The 23,900-nt window shown below is 31.7% G+C and overlaps 1 protein-coding gene across 1 annotated transcript in view; it reads right to left on the bottom strand.

Annotated features, from left to right (window-relative positions):
• LOC109819586 overlaps window positions 1-23,900 on the bottom strand; it is a gene marked incomplete at its 3' end in the record, with an annotated part of 24,521 nt that extends 621 nt beyond the window's left edge. The window contains exons 1-2 of the mRNA XM_020385352.1: window positions 23,741-23,900; window positions 22,304-22,473 (exon numbers count right to left, since the gene is read on the bottom strand). Of these exons, the coding sequence (XP_020240941.1) occupies window positions 22,304-22,473; window positions 23,741-23,866 (296 nt within the window). The remainder of the gene's footprint in view (window positions 1-22,303; window positions 22,474-23,740) is intronic.

Below are 23,900 nucleotides of genomic sequence, written 5' to 3'. Positions count from 1 at the left end.
ACAGAAATGTCCTCACACTAGGAAATAATAGAAAAAAAAATCTAATGAAGCATTCATCCTCTTGACAATTCTTCTAAGAATTCCAAGTTATGTGTCATGCACGCATTGTGTGCATTGGGATACTAGTGAATTTAACAAATTTTACATGCATCTAGGCGTAAGTAACAAAGTGATTGAAGATCAGGTACTAATACTTATGAAAGAGCGACATTTAGCAACTGAACCTATTCGAACTTTAATATTCACAAAATCATCATGGGCATAAGTAACAAAGTGATCGAAGATCAGGTACAAATACTTATGAAAGAGCTACATTTAGCAACTAATTGTGCGAACTTCAATTCACAAAATTATCATGGGCTATATAATCCAAGATTTCTCTCTATTATTGTTCATACAACCCAATGACAAATAATTATGACTACTCAAAATCCACGATTTTTGTGTGTTATATAACCCACAATTTTTACAATTTTGTTCGCTTCATCACAATGACAAGTAACAATATTTACTTACAAATTCACGATTTTCATGGTCTATAACCCATTATTTTAATATATTTTAGTTAGTTTCAAGATCATAGAAATTAAATTTTCTCACATAAAACATGCAATTTTTGTGGGCTATGAACCATGTTTTTTATCAATTTTCATTCTTCGAACCAATGCAAAATAAATACGCATATTTAAACTTCGTGACTTTCATGGGCTAGTCCATGACTTTTGTCCATATTGTTCATTTCGACCATTTAACAATTATCTGTGCTAATTTACATATTCGCGATTTTCAAGGGCTAACCTACAATTTTTAGCCATTATTGTTTATTCAACCAAATGACAATTAATTATGATTACTTCAATTTGCGATTTTCGTGGGTTTGTCCATCATCGTTCATTCTACTAAATGACAACTATTCATGACTAGTTCAAACTTCACAATTTTTGTTGGTTATAACCCATGATTTTGAAAACTTTTGTTCATTTCATCCTAATAGCAAGTAACTATATTTACTTTAAAATTTCTCAATTTTCATTGGCTACATAACCCACAATTTCCTGCTATTTTTGTTAGTTTTGGACTAATGGCAATTAAATGTTCTTTTAATATTGCTCTTTTCACAGGTTATAACCCAAAATCTTTGTCAATTTACATTCTTCAGCCAAATGGAGGAGAATAGATGTGTGCCTATAAATCTTCGACTTTCATGAGCTATAGTCCATAATTTATGTTCATTTTGTTTGTTTTGACCATTAGCAACTAAGTGTACAAACTTCAATGTGCACAATTATCAATGCCTTACCCATGATTTTTTTCCATTATCATTTATATGATCGAATGACAAAAAATTACTACTACTTTCAAATTCGGGATTTTGGTGGGTTATAACCCACGATTTTGGAAAATCTTGCTCATTTCATACCAATAGCAAATAACTATCTGTACTTCAAAATTTACGATTTTCATGGGCTTTCGTTAGTTTCAAATTGATAGAAATTAATTCATCAAATATCACAATTTTAATGGGTTATATTTTACAATTTTTGACAATTTTCCTTCTCCGACCTAAGGGGGTGTTTGGTTGCACAGTTTTAAAATTTTTTGAAACCACCCATTTTTCAAATTTATATAGCAAAATTGACCTTCTCTGAAAAAATTTAGCAAAACCAACCCTTTTCAGATGAAAAAAGTCGGTTTTGCTACGGAAGAGGTTTTCGAATTGCACGAGACTAACAGACTTGTGCATTTCGTTTTCTTTACCCGCACCCGTCGTCATCGTCATCCCCGACCTCTCGGCCCAAGCTAACCATCCTCCCCCTCGTCGCCCTCATCTTCTACGACGTCTCTGGTGGCCCATTCGACATCGAGGACTCCGTCTGCTGCGGCTGCGGCTGCGGATATTGTAAGCAAATTTTAAAACCGGACAGATACGGTAACGGATACGGATATGGTTTCGGATTTTTTTCGGATACGGATTCGGAAACGGATATGAGGGTTGTGGATACGGATATCCGCAAATGTAATAATGATTCGTGTCCTAAAGTTACAATTACAAGTTTACAATCCGTAACCGCTAACCCAAACCCGTTTGTAAGTTGTAACCCTAGCGAGTAGCGCCTCTCCAGCTCCCATTCCAGTAAGTTGTAACCCTAGCGAGTAGCGCCTCTCCAGCTCCCATTCCATTCCGCCTCCAGCCCCCACTAAAATTTCCAGCCTCCCTCGTCAAATCCTCGTCAAATTCATCATATCCTCATCTTCGTCGTCTTCGTCTAGGTCTATGTAGCACGGACACGGATCTGACACGGCCATCCGACACGCCGACACGAGGCAAATCCTAAAAAATACATAGGATACGTGTGTTCAACACGTGTGTCCGACACGGACACGACATGACACGGCTTCATGTTATGTGTGTCCGTGCTTCATAGGTCTAGGTGCCTCATCCTCATCCAGGCGTCGTCATCCTCGTCCAGGCGCCATCAAATTTGTCAGATCCTGCGCCGTTCGCCTAGGTGTCATCATCCTCGTCCAGGCGCCGTCAGATCCCAAGTTCATCTTCGTCGTCAGATCCTCGTCCAGCATCAGATCCCAAGTTCATCTTCGCTGTCAGATCCCAAGTTCATCGTCGACAAAGGAAATGGTATAGTGTATAGTTGGGTTTTCATTATTGGTCCCTTAAAAGCTTTAATATTTTGAAATTAGGCCCTCAAATCAGTAAAGTTATTTCATTTAGCTTTGATTTGGGAAAATATTTGATTTACGTTAGCATTTATTATGGAAACAATTGATACCGCTATGCTTATGTTACTTGAAATCCAAGCTTGTTCCTTTAAACTTTAAACTGCGCCTTATAGCTGAGCTGACCATGTGATAATGGGGAATAATTTCCTGTATCTTGTTGTTTGAAGCCTTGATAAGGTTGCATTATGTTGAATTCAAATATTGTGGGTCGGGAGTGGAGAGTTGACCATGTGAAATACATGCTTTCATAAACACATGCTTTCAAATAACTGTCAAGGCAGAATAATTTCCTGTATCTTGTTGTGGCAGAACCATTTCTATGACATTCCTTTTTGTTACATTTCTCACAAGTTGTTGCTGCCATAAATTAGTGATTATGGAACACAATGTGTTCAGCACCTTAGCTCCACAACATCTAAAGCAACAAGCTTCATATAACCAATCTGGTAAATTGATCTTGTGTATTTATAAGATGTTAATCCTTTATCTTTTATTTTATTTTTTTCGAGAAAGATACTTTATCTTTTAACTAATTTCCGATGTAATTTGTGTCATGTTAATTCATTGCAGGTTCTGCCATCATTGGGTCATTCAGAAAGGAATGTGCTGATCTGTGGTCGAGGATTGCTAGTGCAGCTAATGCCACTCCACTGTGTAAAAGTTGGACATTTATCAGATGAAATTTTGGGAATTTGAGTAGATTTCAGAAAGATTTATATTACATTTCTGTAACTGTCTTCGGACTTGTGGTTGTGTCTGCCTGTTCTGTTTACAATCTATTCTCAGAAACTATTCTCAGAAAGTTTTATATGTTTCATTTCATTTAGTTTCTTGTTAACTAATGGAGGAAATTATTTAAATAATAAAATTGATTCTGTATTTTATTTCTTTGATATCATGTTTCCAGAACATGCTTTCATATCTATTATCACCGTCGATCATAGAATAAAGGCTGGTGACATCATGATAGTTCATTAACAAGTTTTTTGTATTTTCTGATTTGCATGGAATAACTGTTTTATAAAATCATTAGGAGAGTTAGGCAGACATCTGATTTGCATAGAATAACTGTTTTCATATCTATTTGTCGAATATCCGTTTATATCCGTGATCATATCCGATCCGATTCTCAAATATCTGATCTGTATCCGTTTTCAATAAGTATGGATATGGTTAATGTTTTTTTCTTACCGAAGATGATCCGTATCCGTATCCATATCCGTTTAGATATGATAAGTGTCATATCTGAACCGTATCCGCTCCGATAACACCCCTAGCTATATAACCCACAATTTCACCATTTTTTCATTTTATCTCAATGGCAAGTAATCATACGAATATTTCGTAGTTCGTGATTTTCATGGGCTATAATACATAATTTTAATCAAAATTTACAATTTTCATGGCAAGTAATTTTTCTTTTTTTTCTTTGACCCAATGGTAAAAGTTCATGATTTTCATGGACAATATTCAATGATTTTTTTTCCATTTTGTTGGTTTTGACTATATATGAATTTATTGTGCAAACTTACATGTTCACAATTTTCATGGGCCTCTTTTCGCCCCAATGACAAATAAGTTTACATACTTGAAACATCATGATTTTCATTTGTTTCGTTTTGTTCTAACCAAGTGGTAATTGAACTCCCTTTCATAAAATGGAGATTTTCATTTATACGACTAAATGAGAAAAAAAATTACTACTTTAAAATACGGGATTTTGGTGGGCTATGATTTTGGCAAATATTGCTCATTTCATACCAATGGCAAATAACTATCCATACTTCATAATTTGCGATTTTCATGTTAGGTCTCATGTTATGAGCCTATATCTTCTAATCTTGTTTTGATGATTACAAACAATTCCTAATATTGTTTGTCTAGTGTTTATGTTTCTTATTAGGTATTCTAGACAAACAATATGTTGGAGGATGGATGGAATTGCGTATTCACGATCATATCCAATGGAGGTTGGCGGAGTAGTGGTTGAAGCCTTGCAATTCATGTTAAAGATCCAAGTCAAGCTTCATCCGCAAGTGTACCAAGATAGAGCTTCGTTGAAGATCATCAAGCTTGGGTAATTTAGTTTAGGTTTTATATTATGTGTGTTAGTACTTTAAGCTCAATTATATACACACATACACGTTTTGTTTTTTATATATATATAGTTATATATATACATATATGTTTTGGTTTAGCTATATGGATATGAAATAATATATATCTTCATATATACTTTTATATGTTTCATATTCTATTGCTTTTGGAAAAATATTGTGTTTTTGGTTTATATGGTTTATAGACTTAACAAATATAGTTTATACTTTTTATCAAGTCTATAAATTCATTTTACAAAGTTTCAAAACATGGTTTATGTCAAATGTCAAAAAACATGTATGTTTACTTTTCATGTTTTTGGACATATTTGAAAAATAATGAGTTTTCACTTTTGGGAAGTGTAATTCTAAAAATTCTTTTTGTAACATGTTCATTTACATGTTTACAATGATTTCCCACAGTTTTATAATTTTTGGAATTTATTTATTATTTTTAAAGGCACCTTTAAAATCAAATTTTCAGCATGTACAGTGCCTGTGCACGTTTATAAGTCGACTTATCAGAGTTGATAAGTCGACTTATGAAATGCTCTAGAATGTGCAAAAACTCTCTGCCAAGTCGACTTATTCGAACTGTTAAGTCGACTTAGACCAAGTCGACTTATGTCATTTTCCAAGTCGACTTATGTGCTGATTTTTATGTGTTATTTTTATCTGGAAAGTCGACTCATGTGAATTTTTAAGTCGACTTATACTAAGTCGAATGCAAGTCGACTTATTAATATGACCGTTGAACAGTAACGGTTATTTTCCAGATCTGTTTTTGTGTGGGTTTTTGGTCATTTCCTTGGGGTTTTGGCTGATGTCTTGGGTTGTTATAAATACCTTATTGCATTTACCTCTCCCACCTAACAAGAGAAAAGTTTTTAAGAGGTTTACAAGTTTTGTTTAAGGGTTTAGTGTTTGTTTAAAAAGCTTTTAAGCATTTACAAGAGTTTGATTTGTGGGGGTTTTGGCTGATGTCTTGGGTTGTTATAAATACCTTATTGCATTTACCTCTCCCACCTAACAAGAGAAAAGTTTTTAAGAGGTTTACAAGTTTTGTTTAAGGGTTTAGTGTTTGTTTAAAAAGCTTTTAAGCATTTACAAGAGTTTGGTTTGTGGAGCAAATTTCACAAGAGCAAATGAAGATCATCCTTGGTGTTTGAGCATTCATTCTTCTCCCTCTCTCTTGTCATCTATAGAGAAGTTTTCTTAAACTCAATTCTAGCATTTTATAAGTTTGTTCTTAATTTCATAAGCTAGATTTCATATTGAGTTTATATTGTTTTATCTCTTTGTTCACACACAACCTATTGAGCTTATTGTATTTACATTCATAGTATAATTTTGGGTTGTGTGGTTTGTGACTTAGAGTTGTGCTTAATTGAGTTCTCGCCTTGTATTAGAGAACAAATCTTGTATTGTGAGCTTTAATTGTGAGGATCACCTTGTATTACACTAGTACAGCAAGAGGAGTGTGTGGTGAGAGACGAGGTTGTCCCAAGAGGAGTGGGGTAGGTGATAATACCTAGAGAGAGGTTATAATTCCTAACACTTGAGGGAGACACGGGCTAGAGACCAACACTTGAGGTGATAGTGTAGTTACATTGTGAGTGATTGTAAAGTTTTCGGTGAACTAGAAAACCGAATTGTGAGGTGTAAACGTTGTTCGGGTGAGCGTAGAAAACCCGGTTGTGATAGTGGAGATCTCCTCGAGGTGAGGAGCGGTGACGTAGGTCAGGCGGACCGAACCTCGTGAACATATCTTTTGTTTGTGATTGCTTTGGCGTTCATTTATATTCGTGCTTATTGTTTATATCGCCTTCGTCAATTGCTTGTTTATATTGTCCACTATATTGTTTCACCCTTGTTTATATTTGTATATCCTTACATATATATCTTGTTATATATCATACTTGCTAGGATATTTGTTAATTAGTTTTTAATTGGCATAAATCGGATTAGATTAGCATAAACCCTATTCACCCCTCTAGGGTTCCTTCCTAGCGGCATTAGGGTACTTTCATTTCATGGGTTACTTTCATTAGTTTCAAATTATAGCAATTAATTCATCAAATATCACGATTTTAGTGGGTTATATTTTACAATTTTTGACAATTTTCCTTCTCCGACCTAATACAGAGTTAATATGCATACTTCAAAATCCTTAAGTTTCATGGACTAAAGTTCATAATTTTCGTTCATTTTGTTCGTTTTGACCATTTAGCAACTAATCATAGAAATTCAATATTCGCAATTTTTATATGCTATAATCCAAGGTTTATGTCCATCATTGTTCATATGACCTAATAACAAATAACTATGACTAGTTAAAAATTCTCGATTTTGGTGGGTTATACCCACAATTTTTTCAATTTTTTCTCGTTTTGTCCCAATAGCAGATTATTATATATACTTCAAAAATCGTGATTTTGATGATCTATAACCCCCCACTATTTTAGTCCATTTTTGCTAGACCTGATAGAAATTAAATTTTCTTTCATAAAAAAAAACAATTTTCATGGGCTATAAATCATAATTTTAAGCAATGTTCGTTCTTCAACCTAATGCAAAATAAGTATGTTTACTTCAAATTTTATAATTTTCATGGGCTATAGCCCATGATTTTTTTCGATTTTGTTCATTTTGACCATTTGAAAATAAATTATGTGAACTTACATACTTGCCATTTTCATGGGGCTATAACCATGATATTTGTCCATTATCATTCATTCGACCAAATGGCAATTAAATATAACCACTTCAAAATTCCCAATTTTCATAGGTAACCGACAATTATGGATATTTTTGTTTAGTTCGATCCAATGAAAAATAATTATACATACTTAAAATTTTAAAGTTTTTATAGGTTATGACCCCAGATTTTCGTCTATGTAAGTTTCTAACTAATAACAATTGATACATCAAAAATCATAGCATGGGTTATAATCCATGACTTTTGTCAATTTCCATTCTTCGACCTAATGGAAAATAAATATGCATGCCTAAAAATCTTAATTTATGGGCTATTTGCCTATGATTTTTGCCTATTTTGTGCATTTCAACCGTTTAGCAACTAATTACTTGAAATATTCGCAATTTGTATGGGCTGTATAACCCACAAAATTTGTCCATTATTGTTCATATAATCTAATAGCAAATAATTATGACTACTTCAAAATTTGCGATTTTCTGGGGCTATAACCCACAATTTCACCATTTTTCATTTTATCTCAATGACAAGTAATCATACGAATATTTCATAGTTCGTGATTTTCATGGGCTATAATACATAATTTTAATCAAAATTTACAATTTTTATGGCAAGTAATTTTTCTTTTTTTTTCTTTAACCCAATGGTAAAAGTTCATGATTTTCATGGACAATATTCAATGATTTTTTTTCCCATTTTGTTGGTTTTGACTATATATGAATTTATTGTGCAAACTTACATGTTCACAATTTCCATGGGCCTCTTTTCGCCCCAATGACAAATAAGTTTATATACTTGAAACATCATGATTTTCATTTGTTTCGTTTTGTTCTAACCAAGTGGTAATTAAACTCCCTTTCATAAAATGGAGATTTTCATGGGCCTTCAATTTTGGTTAATTTTTGTTCTAGACCCAATGGAAAGTAAATTAGCATATTTTGAAATTGTGATTTCCATGAGCTACAGTCCACAACTTGTCTATTTTGTTCATTTTGACCATTTAGCAATTAATTTTGCAAACTTCGGTATTTAGATTTTCATGGGCCGTAGCCCACGATTTGTCTATTATTATTCATTCAACCCAATAATAATTAATTATGACTATTTAAAACTCGCGATTTTGATGGGTTATAACCAATGATTTTGATAAAATTTTTTTGTTTATACCAATCATAGGTAATAATACATACTTGAAAAACTGTGATTTTCTCGAGCTATACTTCACAAACTTTGTAAATTTTCATTCATTTTAATTCAATATTAAGTAATTATGCGTACTTCAAAATTTGTAATTTTCTTCGGTTACATAACCCATAATTTTCGTCAATTTTTGTTAGTTTCAAACTAATGACAACTAAATTTTCTTTCATTTAAAATAACCATTTTCATGGGTTATAACCCAAAATTTGTCAATTTTTGTTCTTCGACCTGACGGAAAAAAGATATGTGTGCTTAAAAAATTCGTCCATGATTTTAATTTATTTTGTTTGTTTGATCATTTAGCAACTAATTGAGCAAACGTCAATATTCACAATTTTCCTGAACTATAACTCATGATTCTTGTCCATTATAAATCATACAGCCTAAAGGTAAATAATTAGGACTACTTCAAAATTCCCAATTTTGGTGGGTTATCTCTTGATTTTAGCAATTTTTGTTCATGTTGTCTTGATGGCAAGGAATTATATGTACTTCAAAAATCACAATTTTTGTTCTTTTCATCCTTCATTCCCATCTCCCCCGAATTGGCCAAACTCTCCCCAGTTTTTTGGAAAAATGAATGAGAAAAAGAAAGACCGTAGAAAGAGCAATTAGAAGAGAGTATCTAAAATGTTGAACATGACTTAAGAGAAGGGAAAATCTATGGGCGTCTATCATGACTAAATGTGAGATCCCTCTTCGACATTTAAGATCTCACAATTCACAATTTGGATGGGTTATAACTAACAATTTTGATAATATTTTCAATTTTGTTTCAATAGCAACTTTAACAGGCTATTAAGGGTGCAAAACTACATCCGTATCCACGGACATGTAAGTAACCATATCAGCTAGGATACAAATGTGATTACTCAAATTTATAAGTGATAGGATATAGTTACTGGTATGGTCATGTAGTGTAATACTCAGATCCATATCTAATATATCTGAATATATGTTGATCATATAATTGCAATTGCTTCAATCCTTAGATTAATAAATTTGAGACTAACTTTGATGACCAAGAGATCAAATCTGACCTTTTCAAATATAATAAACATATTAATGAACTCTTTTGAACCATACGAACTATATTTATTTATATTGCTTCATTTTCTCATACACATTTTGTATTCGCATATATACCCACACATATATCCGCATGTAAATCTGTAACCATATCCTATTTAAGCGCATATGAACATAAGTTTTCCTTACTGAGGCATACCCGTATCCATATCCTTTTCTGTGATTGGCAAAGGGATATGGATACGATAAGCCTCATATATGAGTCGTATTCGAACCGTTTGCACCCCTAGTTGTAACTCACCATTTTCATCTATTGTTAGTTTTGAACTAATGAAAATTAAAAAAAAATCATCAGAATCTACATTTTTATTGGTTATAACCCTATAACCAACGATTTGTCAATTCTCATTCTTCGGCTTAATGACAACAACAAAACCTCTATCTCAAATGTTTGGGGTCCATTACATGAATCTTATTCTTTCATTCCACTTTATTATAGGTCATCTCCTTTCTTAAGCTAAGCATAATCATATCATTCTTGATTGCTTCAAACCAAGTTCTTTTTAGGTCTACCTCTAGATCTCTTTACTCCATTAACTATAATATCATCAATTTTCCTAGCCGGTGCACTAAAAGGTCTACGTTGTACATAACCATACCACCTTAATTTATTCTCTCATTTTATCCTCAATAGGAACAACCTCAAATTTATTACGGATGCATTCATTTCTTATCCTATCTTTTAGTGTATACCTGCTAAACTTCGTCAATATTCTATTTCTACTACACTCTTTTTTTGCACATGTTTTTTTAATTCCCAACATTCCCAACCATAAAACATTGTTGGTCTTATAATTGTTTTATAAAATTTTCCTTTGTCTCATGGGTATTCTACGATCACACAAGATTCCCGAAACACTCCTCTATTTTAACCATCCCGATTTTATTCGATTGACAACACCATCCTCAATCTCACCATCATGTCGAATAATTGATCCTAACTAACGAAATTGATTACTTTTAGCTATCTCTTGGCCATCAATATGTACTATAAACTCTCTTTTTAGTTTTACTAAAAATGCATTCCATGTATTCTGTGTTTGTTTTACTAATTTTAAAACGTTTAGTTTCAAAAGCTTGCTTCCACCTTTCTACTTCAGAAATTATAAATGTTCTAGTCTCGTCAACTAATACTATATCATTAGCAAATAACATATATCATGACACTTCATCCTGAATATATCTAGTAAGTTGGTCCATAAGTAACGCAAAAAGATAAAGAGCTTAAGGCTGATCCTTGATGTAAACCTGTGTTATAGGAAATGACTTAGTTTCTCCTTCATTAGTTCTTACTTTAGTTGTTACTCTATCATACATATATTTAATCACATCAATATATAAACTAGATACATATTTTTCTAAAACTCATCACATTATCTCCCTAGGTAATCTATCATAAGCTTTTTCTAGGTTAATAAAAATCATTTGTAGATCGTTTCTTTTTTTTCCTATAATTCTCCATCAACCTTCTCAAAATAAAAATGTGCGCCTAGAAGTCATTAATGAAAAAATAAAAAATGTGTGCCTAAAATTCCTTAATTTTCATGGACTTCTATACATAACTTTTGTTCATTTTGACCATTTAGCAACTAATTGAGCTAACTCAAATATTCGAGATTTTCATAGGCTACAACCTAATTTTTTTACATTACCGTTTATATGACCCAACGACAATTTTATTTATAACTACTTCAAAATTCGCAATTTTTGGTGTCTTACGACCCATGATTTTGGTCAATTTTTTATTTCGTCTCAATAGCAAATAATTATATGTACTTCAAAAAATTGTCTTCATGGTCTATAATTCACGATTTTAGTCTATGTTTGTTAGTTTTAATCTAATGACAATTAAATGTTCTGTCATAAAAACACGATTTTCATGGATTATAACACACAATTTGTCGATTTTTGTTAGTTTTATCCTGATAGCAATTAAATTTTTTATCAAAATTTGCGATCTTCATGAGCTATGACCCATGATTTTTGTCTACTTTTATTAGTTTTTAACTAGTGACAATCAATTTATCAAAAATCACAAATTTTAGTCCATTTTTGTTAGTTTTGATCTAATGAAAATTAAATATTCTATCATAAAAAACACAAGTTTTATGAACTATAGCACACAATTTGTCAATTTTTGTTAGGTTTGAGCTGATAGCAATTAAATTTTATTATCAAAGTTGTGATTTTCATGAGCTATGACCCATGATTTTTGTCTACTTTTATTCGTTTTGAACTATCACAATTAATTTATCAAAAATTGCATATTTGATGGGGGTATAACCCATAACTTTTATCAATTTTGTTCTTTAACCCACTAGAAAATAAATTTGTCTAAAAATCTTTAACTTTTAGCCATAGTCTATGACTTTTTGTTCATTTTGTTCGTTTCGACCATTTAGAAGCTTGTTGAGCTAACTTCATTTTGCAATATTAATAGGCTATAACCCAAGATTTTTGTCTATTATCATTCACAGGACCTAATGGCAAATAATTATGACTACTTGAAAATTCGTGATTATGGTGGGTTATAACTCAAAAATTTTGCCAATTTTTTCTTATTTCGTCCTAATTGCAAGTAATTATATATACATTCACAAATAAGTTTTCTTTCTTTAAAAGTAATGATTTTCATGAGCTATCTATAATTTTCGTTAAATTTTCTTCTTCGGTCCAATTAAAAATAAATGTGTACTTCAAAATTCATGATTTTCATAGGCTATAATCCATGTTTTTTTCCATTTTGTTCATTTCCACCATTTTACCAATTAATTGTGACGTCAATATTTGTGACTTTCATAGGCTGCAAACCTCGATTATTGTCCACTATCGTTCATTCAGCTCTATGGCAATTATTTATTACTACAAAATTCATGATTTCAGTGGGTTATAACTCAAGATTTTGGCAATTTTTGTTTGTTTCGTCACAATAGCACATAATTATACATCCTTCAAAATTCGCGATTTCCACAAGCTATAGCCCACAATTATATTCTATTTTTGTTAGTTTCAACCTGCTGATCATTAAATTTTCTTTCATAAAAAATCATGATTTTCATGGTTAAAACCCAATTTTTTTCTCAATTTGCATTTGCTGACTCAGTTGAAAATAAATATGCATACTTTAAAATTCATGATTTTCATAAACTAGCCCATAATTTTTCTCTATTTTGTTCATTTTGCAATTTAGCAATTAATTATGCAAACTTACATATTCGCGATTTTTATAGGCTATAACCCACAATTTTGTCCATCATCATTCATTCAACCAAATGACAATTAATTATGACTACTTTAAAATTTGCAATTTTCGTTGATTATAACCTAAGATTTTGCAAATTTTTGTTCATTTTCTTCCTAATGGCAAGTAACTATTCGTTTTCAAATTCACAATTTTCATTGGTTATATAACTCATGACTTTCGCTTATTTTTCTTAATTTTGAACTAATGGTAATTAAATATTCTTTCATCAAAAATCGCAATTTTCATGGGTCATAACCCAAAAATTTTCATAATTTTTGTTCTTCGACCTAATGGAAAATGGATGTGTGCTTACAAATTCTTAATTTTCATGAGCAATAGTCCATAATGTTTGCTCATTTTGTTCATTTCGACCATTTAGCAACTAATTATGTGATCTTCAATATTCGCAACACATGGTTTTTGTTCGTTATCATTCATACAACACAATTGCAAATAATTATGGCTACTTTAAAATTCATGATTTTGGTGGCTTATAACAGATAATCTAAGTTACCCGGGCACTTCTATCGTGAAGCCAATCTCCTACCCAACACGTATCTGTACCCAAACTTTATGGACACTCATGGGATATATGCATGCACTTAGTCAAACATGTACTCAATTATATGATATACGTTTTAATTTAAATACCTGCATATATTTCTTGGACGCATATGTTACACTTCTGACCATTTCTGAAACTCTGTTAAACATCGGTCAATGTTGTTTTAGCCTATATCCAAGAAAAACCATGATCAAAGGGGTGATTTGAACGTCTAGTTAAAATATGAGCAGTTTCCAACTTATAACAATCAACATAATTAAAAAAAACTTTAAATATGATAGGAACTTAAATTCAAATAGCACATAAAACTGAAAAATGATAATAATCTCATGTAATTATCAATTTTGATTTATATATGCAGCCATACCCTACATTTCACAAATTTTCAAGAACCCGTACTCGCCAACACACTAGTACCTCCTGAACCCGTTTCCAAGCAACTTAGCCAACAATCTTTCCAATTTTTATATGTTTCGTCCCAATGGCAACTATACGTACTTCAAAATCACAACTTTTATAGGCTATTTTTATTAGTTTCAAACTAATGGCAACCAATTCATGAAAAATTGTGATTTTTATGGATTATAACTTATGGCTTTCTCCAATTTTAGTTTTTCAACGTAATGGAAACTTAATATACATGGTTGAAAATCCCTAAGTTCCATGAACACAATTCACGATTTTTATTTGTTTCGTCCATTTTTTAAAATATCGCCGATATAGTCAATATATCAGCTAATATATCTTGTTATAAGGCTTGCCACAAAACAATATGGTTTTAATATCCTTTATGGCTTTTGGAGATTTTTGGGCAACGTATCCCCACCATAACCGATGTATCTGTTAATATGTCTGATATGGATTCTGGCCATCTAGTATTTTCCGGATATCCAATATTTAAAATAATCATTTCATCCATTCAGCAACTAATTGTGCGAACTTTAATAGTCAAAATTTTCATGTGAAACTACACAATTTTTGTCTATTATCTTTCATATGACCCAATGTCAAATAATTATGACTACATCAAACTTCGTGATTTCTGTGGGTTATAACCCACGGATTTTATTTCAAAAATTAACGTTTTCATAATGCACAACCCACTATTTTAGTCTATTTTAGTTAGTTTTAACATGATATAAATTTTCTTTCATAAAATGTGTGATTTTTGTGGGCCATATATCACATGTTTATCAATTTCAGCTCTCCGACCTAATGCATATAGTCCATGGATTTGTCCATTTTGTGTGTCAACCATTTAGCAATTATTTATGCACACTTACAAATTTGTGATTTTCATAGGCTATGACCTACGATTTTTTTATTATCGTTCATTAGACCAAATGATATTTTAACTCAAAATTCGCGATTTTTCGTGGGTATAACCAACAATTTTAGCAAATTTTGTTAGCTTCAAAGTAAGGACTAATAATTCATCAAAAATCATGATTTTCATGGGTTATTATAGCTCATAATTTTGTCAATTTTTTTTCAACCCAGTTGAAAATAAATACAAACACCACAAAAATCCTTAATTTTCACGGTTACATGTAGTCCACTATTTTTGTTTGTTTCGCTCGTTTCAACAATTTACCAACTTATAGTGAGAAATATTCGCAATATTCATTGGCTATTTAACTCACGAAATCTATCCACTGTTGTTTATACAACAGAATGGCAAATAATTATGACTATTTACAAATTACTGACTTTTTTGGTTTATAACTCACAGTTTTGACGATTTTTTAGTTTCATTCCAATAGCAAGTAATTATACGTACTTTAAAAATCACGATTATCATGGGCTACAGTCCACGATTTTAGTCAACTTTCATTATTTTCGGCCAAAAAGAAATTAAATTTTTCTTTCATCAAAAATTGCGATTTTCATGGACTACAACCCACGGTTTTTCTCAATTTTCACTCTTCGACTTACCGATAATACACATGCGTACTTTGAAATTTGTGATTTTTATGGAACCATGATTTTTTCCATCATCTTTCATTCGACCCAATAGCAAACATGACTAATTCTAAATTTATGATTTTGGTGTAATACCACGATTGTGGTCAATTTTATTTGTTTCATCTTAATTGCAAGTAGTTATATGCATTTCAAAATTCGTGATTTTCATGAGCTATAACCCGAGGTCTTTTTATATTTATTTTCGCTAGTTTTGTCCAACAGCAACTAAATTTTCTTTCATCAAAGATCACGATTTACATGGTCCAATAATTTTGGTCCATCATCGTTCGTAGACCTAACAGAAAATAAATACACGTACATCAAAGTTCAAGATTTTCAGGATCTATATTCCATGATTTTTTTTCCCATTTTGTTCATTTAGCAAGTAACTGTATGAACTTCAATATTCACAGTTTTCATGTTGTTTTGACCATTTAGCAAGTAATCGTGCAAACTTCAATATTCATAATTTTTATGAACTAACCCATGATTTTCGTACGTTATCGTTCATTCAACCCAATGCAAATTAATTATGACTACTTCAACATTCATTATTTGATGGGTTATAACCATGACTTCGGTATTTTTTGATTGTTTGTACGAAACTACAAATAGCAACTAATTACACCTACTTTGAAAAAACGCTATTTTCTCGAGCTATAACCTACAAACTTCGTCAATTTTCGTTCATTTCAATCCAATGGGAAATAATTAAGCATACTTCAAAATTCGTGATTTTCTTATACTATATAACCCATGACTTGTGTCTATATTAATTAGTTTTGAACTAATGGCAGTTAGATTTTCTTTCATAAAAAAATCGTGAGTAATAATCTAAAATTTTTGCCAATTATCGTTCTTCGACCGACTGGAAAATAGATATGCATGATAAACAATTATTAACTTTCATGAACTATGGTTAATATTTTTTGTTCATTTTGTTCGTTTTGACCATTTAGCTGCTAATTGTGCGAATTTCAATATTCGTAATTTTCATAGGTTATGACCCATGACTTTTGTTCATTATCATTTACACGACCAAATGGTAAATAACTGACTTCTTCAAAATTCGTCATTTTGGCGGTTTATAACCAATGAATTTGGCAAAAAAATTTCGTTTCATCTAATGGCAAGTAATTATATGTACTTCAAAATTCGTGATTTTCCATTCTACAATCTAATCCACGATTTTAGTCTATTTTCGTTAATTTTGACCATATAGTAATTAAATTATGTTATATCGGAAATTGCAATTTCCATGGCTACAACCAACAATTTTTCTCAATTTTCATTGTTCGGCTCAATGGACAATAAATGTGTACTTCGAAATTCCTAATTTTCATGTACTATAGTTTATGACTGTTGTATTATTTTCTTTCACCCATTTAGCAGCAAATTATGCGATCTTCAATATTTGTGATTTTCATGTGTAACATAACCCACGATTTTTATTTGTTATCGTTCATTTGACACAATGGCAAATAATTATTACTCCAAAGTTCGCGATTTTGGTGAGCTATAACTCAAATTTTAGGCAATTTTTGTTCATTTCATCTTAATAGAAGTAATTATACATTAAAATTTGTGATTTTCATAAGCTTATAACCCATAATTTTCAACAATTTTTTCTAGTTTCGAACTATTGGCGATTAAATTTTCTTTCATTAGAAATCATGATTTTTGTGGGTTATAACCAACGATTTCCGTCAATTCCATTCCTCAACCTAAAGGAAAATAAATGTGCGTCTACAAAATCTTTAATTTTTATGAATTACAACTAACGATGTTTTTTCAATTTTTGTTATTTGACACAATAACAAATAGGTATGCATACCTTAAATATCACAAGTTCATGGGCTATAATAGTCCATGATTTTTTTCCATTATCTTTGTTTCGACGTGTAGCAATTAATTGTGCAAACGTACATATTTACGCTTTTCACAGGCTATAACACACGATTCTACCCATAATTGTTCATTCGACCTAATGACAATTAACTATGACTACTTCAGTTCGCGATTTTTTTGGGTTACAACTCGTTGTTTTGATAATTTTCGTTCATTTCGTCTCGAAGGCAAGTATTTATATGTTTTGCAAAATTCGTTATTCTCAAGGGCTATATAACTCACGATCTTTATTTGTTTTTGTAAGTTTTAAACTAAGGGCAATTATATTTTTCTTCAAAAATCACGACTTTCATGGGTTATGACCCACGATTTTATAAATTTTCATTTTTCGACATAATGAAAAATAAGTATGCGTGCCCAAATAACAGTCCACAATTTTTACACACAATGATTTTTGCTCATTTTGTTCGTTTTTACCATTTAACAACTAATTGTGCAAACTTCAATCTTAGCAATTTTCATGGGCACTCATGATTTTTGTCCATTATCATTCATACAAGTACAACCCAATGGCAAATAATTATGACCAATACGAAATTATGGCAAAAAATTATACGTACTTCAAAAATCACAATCGTCACGGGCTATAATCCACAATTTTAGTCTATTTTTGTTAGTTTGGACTTGGCAGCGGTTAGATTTTGTTCCATCAAAAAGATCACAATTTTCATGGGCATAATCCAAGATTTTCCTCAATTTTCGATCTTCAACCAAATGGAAAATAAATATGGGTACTTCAAAATTCATAATTTTCATGGGCTATAATCCACAATTTTAGTCTATTTCTGTTAGTTTGGACTTGACAGCAGTTAAATTTCTTCCAACAAAAAATCACGATTTTGATGAGCTATAATCCAAGATTTTCCTCAATTTTCGATCTTCAACCAAATGGAAAATAAATATGCATACTCCAAAATTCATGATTTTCATGGGGTTGTAGTCCATGACTATGGTCCATTTTGTTCGTTTCGACCATTTTGTAACTCAATGTGCGAACTTCAATATTTATGATTTTCATGTACTATATCCCTCAATTTTCCTCCATTATCATTCATTGCATTCAATGGCTCCTAATTATAACTATTTAAAAATCACGAGTATAATGGGCTAAAACTCACGATTTTGGGAATTTTTGTTTCATTTAATCCTAATGGCAAGTAATGATGCGTTTCATGGGTTATAAACCCCCTCAATTTTAGTCTATTTTGTTAGTTTTGATCTAATGTCAATTAAATTCTTTCACAAAAAATTGTAATATCCGTGATTGTTGTCTATTTTGTTCATTTCGACCATTTAGCAATTCAATGTGCAAGCTTCAAAATTCACAATTTTGGTTGGTCATAAGCATCAATTTTGGACATTTATTTCAATTTGTCCTAACGTCGAGTAATTATACATATTTTAAAATTTGTGATTTTCATAGGCTAACCCATATTTTAGTCCATTTTTAGTTTCGATAAAATGGAAATTAAACTTTCTTTCATAAAAAATTGCAATTTTCATGGGTCATAACCCACGATTTTTAATTAGTTTGCGGTCTTTGACCTATTGGAATATATATATGCTTACTTCAAAATTTGTGAATTTTATGGATTATAATCCATAATTTTTGTCCATTCTTTTTGTTTGGTCCATTTACCAATTAACTGTGTGAACTTCAACTTTCGCCATTTTTATAGGCTATATCCACGATTTTTGTCCATTATTGTTAATTCGATCCAATGACAATTAATTATGTATACTACAAAATTCAAAGATTTTGGTAGGTTATGACACATGGTTTTGATAGGCTAAGCTACAATTTTTTCTGTTAATTTTTGTTCTTTTCAACCCAATAGGCTAACCCATGATTTTTGTCAATTTTTGTTTCTTTTGATCAAATAGTAATTAAGATTTCTTTATTCAAAATCGTGATTTCTATGGGCAACCAACGATTCTTGTCAAATTTTATTGTTTAACACAATGGCCAATAGGTATGCATACCATAAATATCTCGATCTTCATAGGTTTTAACATACAAAGCTTGTCAAATTTGCCAATTTCGACCTAATTGCAACAAATTATACATATTACAAAATTCGCAATTTTGGGTTATTCTCCATGATTTTTTTAATAATTTAGTTCATTTAGACCTTATGAAAAATAAATACGTATACTTCAAAATTCACGATTTTCATTGCTCATGTCCCACAATTTTATGCACCTTTTAGTTCATTTTGACCCAACAACAATTAACTAAGCATATTTCAAATTTTAAAATACCCACAAAACTTGCTCATTTTTGTTTGTTTTGAACAAATAGCACTTAGTCATGCGCACATAAACTTTCACAATTTTTATGGATTATAACTCATGATTTCAGTCTATTTTCATTAGTTTGGAAAAAATGGCAACTAAATTTTCTTTCTTCAAAATCATGATTTTTAGACCCATGATTTTGGTCAGTTCTTGTTCTTGGACCTAATGAAAAATAAAAATGCTTACTTTATAATTCGTGATTTTCATAGGCTGTAATTCATGTTTTTTGTCCATTTGTTCGTTTTGACTATTTAGCAATTAATTGTGTGAACTTAAATATTCACGATTTTCGTAGGCTATAACCCATGATTTTAACAATTTTGTTCATTTCATCCCTATGGCAAGTAATAATGCGCACTTCAAAACTCGTAATTTCTTAGGCTACAACACACAATTTTTTGATCAAAATTCATTTATTTTGACCCAATGACAAATAATTATGTGTACTTTAAACTTTACGATTTTCATGAACTAATACCCACTATTTCACAATTTTGCGAATTTTACGGGCTACAACCTATGATTTTTGTTAATTTTTTAAATTTCGATCTTTATTCAAAAAATGCAATTTTAATGAGCTATCTGCGATTTTGTTAATTTTCATGTTCCAACCGAATGGAAAATAAATAACATACTTAAAATTTATGATTTTCATGGGCTGTAATCCATGAGTATTGTGCATTTTGTTCTTTTTGACACATTTACCAATTAATTCTGCAAACTTCAATATTCGCAATTTCCATGGGTTGTAACCAATGAATTTTTTTCGCAATTGTTCATTTGGCATGGTAGTATATTTATGATTACTTTAAAATCACCAATTTTGGTGGGTTATTACCTAGAATTTTGGCAATTTTTGTTCGTTGTCTCAATGATAAATAATTATATGTTAAAATTTGCAATATTCATGGGCTATAACCCGCGATTTTAGTCTATTTTTGCTTGTTTCAATCTAGTGGCAATAACATTTTCTTTCATTAATTTGCATTAACTATAATCCACGATTATTGTCGGTTTTCGTTTTCCAAAAAAAATATGCACAGTTCAAATTCCATGATTTTTGTGAGCTATAGTCCATGATTTTTGTCTATTTTGCTTGTTTCGACCATTTCGCCAACAATGTGTGAACTTCAATATTCACGATTTTCATAGGCTATATATTCCACGATTTTGGTATTTTTTGTACATCTTGTCCCAATGGAAAGTAATTATACTCGGGTACTTCTATAATGAAGTTGTACCTGTACCGGACACATACCCGACACTTTCCCATACCCAAACTTCATGCACAGTTCTTGAATATATGCATGCATTTATTACAACATGTACTCAATTTTCTTCTATTTTTTTAGTTTTGACCTAATAGAAATAAATTTTCTTTCATCAAAAATATTGTTTTTCATGGGCTATAACCCACGATTGTTATCAATTTTTGTTCTTCTACCCAAGAGAAAATAAATATGTGTACTTCAAAATTCATGGTTTTCATGGCTAGTCTTTGATTTTTGTCCATTGTGTTCATTTCGACCATTTTGTAACTAGTTGTGCAAACTTCAATATTGTATATTATCGTCCATACGACCCAATAGCAAATAATCATAACTGCTTCAAAATTCGCATATTTATGAATTATCATGATGAAAGTACGATGATTACGCCATGGTAGAAGCGATAACATATATTATACTTTTTAGTGTTATAGACTTATAGTTAAGACAGGCAAAGAAGGTAATATTTACCTAATTGCCAAGGAGTGGAAGTTGTTCCAAAATAACATGAAACTACAACATGGGGCAGACAAATTGTATATACCTTGCTAAGCGAATCATGTGAGACCTATGTTACCCGGGTACTTCTATAATGAAGTTGTACCCATACCGGACACATACTCGACACTTTCCCATACCCAAACTTTATGAACACTTCTTGAATATATGCATGCATTTATTACAACATGTACTCAATTATACGATATATGTGTAAATTTAAAACAATTGTCAAAGACTTCCTGGACGTAGAGCTTACACTTCACATCAGTCTTTTGAAACTAATAAGATATTGGTCGGGTTCGTTTCAGTCGATACTCAAGTTCACAACTATATAGTTAATGGGTCATTTAGATGTCTAGTAAAAAAATGAGTAGTTTACAAATTACAGTTCACGATAATCAATATGATAAAAGAAACCCAAGAATGTGATCGGAATTTTAATTCTAATGACACATGAAGCGGGAAAAAAATTATCCCATGTACATTATTAATTCAATATATATATGTAGTTGTGTCCCCGTACAATACATTTTACAGTTTTGTCGTGTCCCCTACCCGTACCAGTACTCGTGCACGTTTCCATGCAACTTAGCGTCAGACTCTTTATTGATGACATCAATCATAAGAAAGTGATCCAATTTTTAATCTGTTTGCACTTCTCTATGGAAAAGAAAGGAAAAAGTAAGAAAAATAAGGCAACAATGTGAATCTTACCCCCTTTTTGGTTGGCATGCCGACATGATATGTAGAGATTTGTTGATATCTTTGATCATCTCATCTGCTATAGGCAGGCCACATTCGGTCATTGATCTCACCACATAGATAGAATCCTCTATGTCTTCAGTATGAAGGGTAACCTCATGAATTTTCTCCACAGCTTTGTCCTAAAATGAAAAATTAAATTGTGATATATATACCAGAGGAAAGTGTCTCTTAAAATTTACAGCTTTTTAAAAAAATAGCTTATTAAGTAGCTGCTACATTGTACGATAAACTCTTCAGCCTCTTAAGAGATAGCTTATTAAATAGCTACTAAATTTTAAGATAACTCTTCAGCCTGTTAAGAAATGGCTTACTAAATAGCTGCTATATTGTAAGATAAACTCTTCAGCCTCTTAAGAAGCTAGCCTACAGCTATGAGAAATATGAGCCTGGATAACTGTTAATCTTACTAAACATTTTAACCATAGCCTGCAACATGAAAAAGAGTGGTTATAGACTGTTGATTGGATAGGAAAGAGAGATTATTGTCACTGAGGAATCAATAGTTACTTAGAACAGGAGGTCATTATGTGGCTTAGATAGAATTTCCAGTTATTACTCAATTCAATGAACAATCCAGTCACCTTTGTCAGGACATAGCTTTGCAGGATTCCAAAAGACCTAACCTTATCAACCAAGTTTAGTCACAAAATGTTACTTAAAGGGAGTGGATTAGTCATTAGCCTGCACATGATTAAAGCAGTGAGCTTTACTAACTGCTGCTGAATGGAACCACACACAACTCATCTTCTACGTATAAAGCAAACGGAAAACCTCAAATGTTGGGATAAAGTAGTCTTCAATATCAGATGATGACACCATTTAATCCCATGAAATTACAAATGGGCAACGACCTCTAACTGATACCTAATCCAAGTACTAATAGCCTGCAAGGTCATTTTCGTCAACACTCAACGAAATTTTAAATTCACCATTATCCTATTAACTGCCACAGGAAAACCTCTTCTGACCTTTCTGCATCCTTTATTCTCCGACAACATTGTTCAATGTTTTCAGACCTAAAAAGTTTATAAAGCTTTGTGAATATCATTACGAGATAATGTTTGAAGCAAAAATCTTATATTTGCAACCTCTGGCCAGATTTGCCGAAATGAACAAGCAAGATGAGAAAAGGCAATACTTGTTGGGACTAGCGTTTTTGGGACTACTCGTCTACAAATAGTACAAAGTACAAACTAACGAGGATCGAACCCCAGCCGAACAAGTTTCGAGCTTTAACATGCAGAATAGAAGCATCAGAACAGAAACATAAGCCTCAGCTAACGAATCCGGAAAACCCACAGACTCGTCAGCAATTACCCACAAAATCGTAATAAAGATGACAACTTTCTTGGCTTTTGACCAATAAATAATCTGGAGAGAGCTTACCCTGACGTTGAGGAGATAGGGCATTGAAGAGTGTGCGTGCTGCTGAACGTAGTAAAGGCCCACCGAGGGCTCGTTGGCGATGTACTTTATCATCTCATCCACCCCTTCCTTCACTAAATCAAACATCGAAATGTCGAAATCAAACCGAATCAATTCCCGA

The sequence above is a fragment of the Asparagus officinalis genome, chromosome 8 (assembly GCF_001876935.1).
Source record: "Asparagus officinalis chromosome 8, Aspof.V1, whole genome shotgun sequence".
NCBI lineage: Eukaryota > Viridiplantae > Streptophyta > Magnoliopsida > Asparagales > Asparagaceae > Asparagus > Asparagus officinalis.
Note: the sequence above shows the minus strand (reverse complement) of the source record. Positions and strands in the feature narration are given on the sequence as shown.